Source organism: Aplysia californica, unplaced genomic scaffold, assembly GCF_000002075.1.
Source record: "Aplysia californica isolate F4 #8 unplaced genomic scaffold, AplCal3.0 scaffold01287, whole genome shotgun sequence".
Lineage (NCBI taxonomy): Eukaryota > Metazoa > Mollusca > Gastropoda > Aplysiida > Aplysiidae > Aplysia > Aplysia californica.
The window spans coordinates 102,471-108,410 of NW_004798557.1; the positions used below are offsets into that span (position 1 = coordinate 102,471).

General features: G+C 39.4%; 1 protein-coding gene across 1 annotated transcript in view; it reads right to left on the reverse strand.

Moving 5' to 3' along the window:
* Positions 1–603: 603 nt before the first annotated feature.
* Positions 604–5,940, reverse strand: part of LOC101847928 (membrane metallo-endopeptidase-like 1) — a gene marked incomplete at its 5' end in the record, with an annotated part of 26,695 nt that continues 21,358 nt past the window's right edge. Inside the window, 3 exon segments of the mRNA XM_013090455.1 lie at positions 604–2,843; positions 3,506–3,582; positions 4,269–4,367. Of these exon segments, the coding sequence (XP_012945909.1) occupies positions 2,744–2,843; positions 3,506–3,582; positions 4,269–4,367 (276 nt within the window).

Consider the following 5,940-nt stretch of genomic DNA (forward strand, 5'->3'; position numbering starts at 1 on the left):
GCTCATATGACCTATGCAGTTGCGAGCGCCGTAAAACACTTTACAAAAACAAAAACCACATAATAAGGTCATATGAGCGCGCGAGACACATTAAACATTTTCAGTTCGTAGGAAATCTTCGATTTTTGACCACAAGGGATCTTTAACCTGCACAGCTAGCACACGAGACTTCCGAGATTTTTCGCCCTTTTCCGAGAAGGCTAGGTGTAGATCTATCCTACCAGAAGACGAGGGGTGTGGCTGAAAGACAGCAATAAGAAGGATCCAAGGAGAAAAAGTAGAAAGGCTGCAGAAAGAGTCAAAAGCCCAGAGGAGGTGGCAAAGGAGGTGTGGGGGTGGGAGCAGAAAGGGGAGACGAAATCAGACGTCAGAACATTGCAAGAGAGCAGGAAAGGGGGTGAAAGGAGACAATTTTAGAGAAGAAAATTTTTCCCTTGCTACCCGGATTCGAAGCCGAGACCTTTGAATGAGAGGCGAACACCTTAACCTCTAGGCCACGAGAGCTCCCGGTGGGAAGTGTGAGAGGGTCTATTATAGGAACAGGAGTACTGTTTGTAGCTAGTGACATAAAACTCAACACAACAAAACAACTTCAAGATATAATTATATTCACATTTTACTCATTTTATTGAACAATATTTGTCCAAACACATAAAATCAAGATGGACATTTTGTAAGCCTCCTGTTTCCTTATTAATGTTTTTAACATCGTTAAATCCCCTTTGATTCTCTGTCTCTTTTATACTTTTCTTGGGAACTGCTTTTCTCTCCCATAAGGAAAATTTGTTATTTTGAAAAAAGCAACAGCAACAAAACAACGGTTGAATAAAAGCCAGATCTCATACAAGTTCTTAAATTGAAACTTTTTCATATCTCAATCTATGATTTTCACATTTGATCCAATTTGATCCTACTGCTTTGAGCTATTTTACTCCTGTTATAATTTATTTTAGATGTTAATCATGCCTTTACTGTCTACGATTATCAACCATTGAAAATACGATGGACGTCATTATTAAGGTTGAGCACTTGTGGTCCTCTTTCTCAGGACATTAAAATAGAATTGTAATGTTATTGTTCTGGCGGCATTCGCAATACGACAGCTGGGCCAAAAAAGAAAAACCACAGAGCACAACAAAGAATCCAAAACTGTCTTCATAGATCAGGAGAAGTCTTTTGACAGAGTAAATCGTGTCAACCTGTGGAAGACACTTGAAATGTATGGCGTAGAGGACAGCTGTTAGACAATGTTAGAGCTCCAAATACCAAAAGCAGGCATGTAGTTCAAAGATCTGGAGTACAACAGGGAGGCATTTTAACTCCATTGCTTTTTTATAATTAACAAGGACACAATAGTGCAAGTCGCAAACCAAAGCCTAGTAAGCAGACGCGCAAAGTCTTATCCATCCAAACCAACAAAACCTCCAAAATCCCACTACCAAATTGAACAGCAGCAGTGAGAAATTTGACTTGAGAATAAGCACAACGAAAACAGACGTTATGAAAGTAAGCCAAAAACCATAGTCTCCCGAACAGTCATGCCAACAGTAAACAATTAAAAGAGACCACGGGGCTTAAATAACTTGGTAGAACTTTTTTCTGAGCACGGGTAAATATTCTGTACGTCAAAAAGGCAATACCATCACCTACCAGCTCGCACCCTTTCTATCTCACCCAAAAAGCTCCACAAAGAGACGGCTTGTCACTTCAAAATTAAAAAAGAGAGAATGAAATGGTATGGCCACCTGTTACAAATGTCACCTTGTCAGCCAACCTCGAGAGGCTATAACCCCAAGTGCTTAAGCTATACAGAAAGAGGTAGATGAATTGAGGGAGTCAAGGAAACCTTGAGAAATTATAATATCCCAATTGAAAGATTAGCGGAGGCATCCTACCATAGAAAACGACATCTCCCCTCGACGTTTAACGGCAACAGGGGAAGAGAAAGAAAGTAAGTACAAGTATTCCGGCAAGTAAAAAATGTAGACCCTTTCTAGATTTGAGACTCAAACACCAGGTACTCTACAACAGCCCTCGACCTCCAGAGCTGCTAGATCAACGTTCTGTTACTTCCTACTTAAAGATGCTTATATCACTCTTATCTTTTCTTGCAAATATTTTCAACAATCTAATATTGGTGACAAGACAACTGGGTACGGACTGCAGATTAGTAAAAATGAGTAGGACATCAGGTATAACCATTTCTGAACAAAATCATATTTAAAGTTAAAAGAGAAGAAAAAACGAAAACAAAAAACAAAAAGAGGCATCAACTACTCTGAGCCACGTCCCATAAGAAACAAAATTGTAGTAGATCTCTAGATGTACTATCAAACTGTCGTTCCCTCCTCATTTCCCAGCTTAGCTACGCACATAGTTATTATAAGAGATTCCTTACCTGCGTGTATGTTGTTTTGTACCATTTAATCGACAGACATTTTTTTTTCATTGTAAGGCTCTTGGATATTATTTTGTTAAAGGGTTAACTGGTACATATAACACGCTAACTAGTTCCTGGTTCGCCAATTTCACACACTATTCATTTGATGACTGCAAACCAATTGCAAGATCAGTACAAAGCTAAGTTCACAGAGGGTAACTCAACAAACAGTGTATCGGCTGTTATAAAACAGTCTAAACCATTAAGAAAACAAAATATTTGTTGTGTTTTTACAGGAAGGCCAATTGACTCCAGCCATCATTTTGTCCTGCTAGCCATAAATTCTTCTATTTCCTTTCCTTTCTACCACACCCGACACTTCTTTTCTGGGTTCATGTAGGACGTTTTGGAACAATTGAACTCTCGGGAGAAGTCCTCGGAATTCTGGTTTTCGCCAATAACTCTGTGGAACCAAAGGGGGAAAAAAGCTTATATTATCATTGTTAATATTATTGTCAATGCTTTTGGGGGTTCCGTGCGACCTGAAATCATCTTATCTCCAGTTTAATTCAAACTTGTGACTAATGACTGTGGAATACAAAGGGACAACATTTGTGTCAAAAACTGCTGGGAAGCAGAAAATGTCCAATATGCACATGTAGAGTAGAGGTTTCCTACTTCGTTTATCGATTTAGTGCATAAGGGTATGAGCGTGAATGTGTGTATGTGAAGAGAAAGAGATAAATGTGTGATTTGGGGGGGGGGGGGGGTACACTTTTTTTAAAGAGAGATGCTCTTTAATATGAATAAATAGGTGCGTGCATGTATGTCTTTGGCGAAGCGTTTACATAAGGGAGTACATTTGTGATCATGAATAACAAATGTTTGTTGGTGTCTGTTCCTCTACTGTAATTAATAACTTCATGGAAATGTTCGTATCTTATTTTGCTACATGAACCAGTTTAGGCTTGTGTGTGTGTGTGGGTGTGTGTGTTTGTGCGTGCGTGTGTGTGTGTGTGTGTGTGTGTGTGTGTGTGTGTGTGTGTGTGTGTGTGAAAGAGTGTTAGTTTGTGGGGTTTGTGTTTGTGTTTCCGAGGACAATGTGCATGTTCTAAAGTCACTCACCTATACCGCCCTGAAATGTGGGAATCCATTCCCAAGTGTGCAAAGACAGCCTCTTTTCCTTCCTGGCTACACCAGAGCTGTGTAAAAAAAGAAAAAGAGTTGGAAATGAGAAATTGCATTAGCATATTTTAGAAAGCATGAATAAGGTGATATTTCAGAAAAGGGCCAGACCTGTTATTTGAGTTGTATAATGAATTTCTTTGCTTTATCTGCAGGGATCCTGGGGAGATCATAATTATTTTTTTTAATGCTGTAACATATCCGCAACGTAATAGATAGATACGACTCACGAGCCATCAGTGAACAAGCTTTTTAACCACTTGAAGAAAAACCTGCAGACAGAAAATAAAAAAGGAAGAAGTTCTAAGATGAATAGATATAGAAACTCCTACAGAATGTAATGAAACTCATACTGGATTATTCTGGGCCTATCAAAGGTCATAATTCATTCGAGAAATATATTATAGAAACAAATGAAAAAGGCAAGAGAGAATGAAGGAGAAACCTATCAAAAGGTGGGGACAGGATATAGAAACCTGGTTTGAAACCACAGCAAATGAGGTAGGCAGAATGGCAAATGATAAAGAGACTCACTACGAAAGGGTTCGAGAAACAACGTCTAACTACTAGAGGAAGTTATTCTGGCGAAGATCAGCAGCTTGCAGCACCTTCTTAAAGTAAGGACTGACAAATAAAAGCAAAAGTAAGACGTAAACAACAATGGAAAAAAATTCTAAGGCATAATCCGTGGAGAGTAACTTACCTGAGCAGAATTGATGAAGAACAGTTGGTTGCTAGAGTAATTGATTCCAGGTAAGGTCTGTTCGTCTTTTCCTCTTGCTTTTACCCAACTTCTATAGGCCTTGAGGAAGAGACCATGGCATTGGAAACATTACACTGTTAGTCTAAAGGTAAGATAAGATAAGACAGGATATGATAAGATAAGATAGATCAGATCAGATATGATATAATACCAAGTAAGATCAGTTTGAAAAACTGGAACCAAAAATGGCAAACAATGAGTCAATAAGAGATGGTAGAACAGAAAAAGAAGCATTCTAATTATAATAATAATAGGCAGTATTTCTATAGCGCAAATCCCCGTTCAACAGCAAGCTCTACGCGCTTCAAAAACTATACTATTACCCCAGCAGACCTGAGAGCATTCTGAAACAACCTCAACTTCATGGGAAGCATACATTGCAAGCAGCCTTTTATAGACGCCAAAACACTAACATACTGACAAGATCTTTCCCTGTCCATGGCCGGGTACCCATTCCCACCACACTATCATTGACACCAAAATCTCTCACACATGTAGATTTGTCATGGTATGCGTTCTGGGGCGTTTGCTTGTTCTGTTACCCTCTGGTTCAACATAGGATGCAGAAGATCTAAATGGGTTTCCATTTTTCTACCAAACAAACTTCCGCTGGACCTAATCCAGTAGTTGTATGTGGTAAGCACATGTACTTCGTGAGAAATTTGCAAACCTTTTCTTTGAAGCTAGTCCCTTGTATTTTAACCATTGCTGTCTTGAAGCCCTGAACACAACGCTCAGCGAGTCCGTTTGGAGACGGATAGTATGAAGACACAGTGATATGTTTGATACCATTACCACTCATGAAAGTTCTGAACTCAGAGCTTGTAAAGGTAGGACCATTGTCTGTGACAAATTGACCAGGAAGGCCGAAGTAAGAGAACACATTCAAGAATAATGTTTTGAGCTGTGATTTTGCTCATAATCTTAACCTCTATCCATTTTGGGTGAGCATTTGGCACTATCAGGAACATTTTACCCTGGAAGGAACCTGCAAAGTCGATATGCACTCGCTTCCATGGCTCTTCTGGCCATTCCCACGGGAAAACGGGGGCTTTAGGAGGGCTACTCCCATGTAACTGACAAGTTTTGCAAGATTTAACAATCTTTTCGGTGTCAGCATTTATTTGAGGCCCCCAGACCCATGGTCGAGCCTGAGCCTTCATGCGTGCTACACCTACGTGTGTCTCGTCAGTTTTTGGACTAAAAAATCCAAATTCAAGCCTGTTTATTTTCCTTGCTTTTGATGAAAAAGAAATACACTTGTATTTTGAACAGAAACTGATATATTATTTGCAACTGAAGGAGGTATAATTCGTCTGATGTCTGAAGTAACATGGGTGAGAAAATGGACGCCAAAGTTAGATGACTTCCAAAGCTTTTAGGGTCATTGGAAACTGCACATTTTCGTTTCTGTACCTTTGATGAATCTTTTTCTCAGTAAAATCAAAACAGAAAATAAAGCATTTTATATGGTCGTAAAAGATGTTGAGCCCAAAACCAAAACAATCGATAAAAATTGCCCCCCGGGTGGAAAATATTGCTTTTTTCCATTGCATTACCTTGACGCCACATACACACTCTCTCTCTCTCTCTCTCTCTCTCTCTCTCTCTC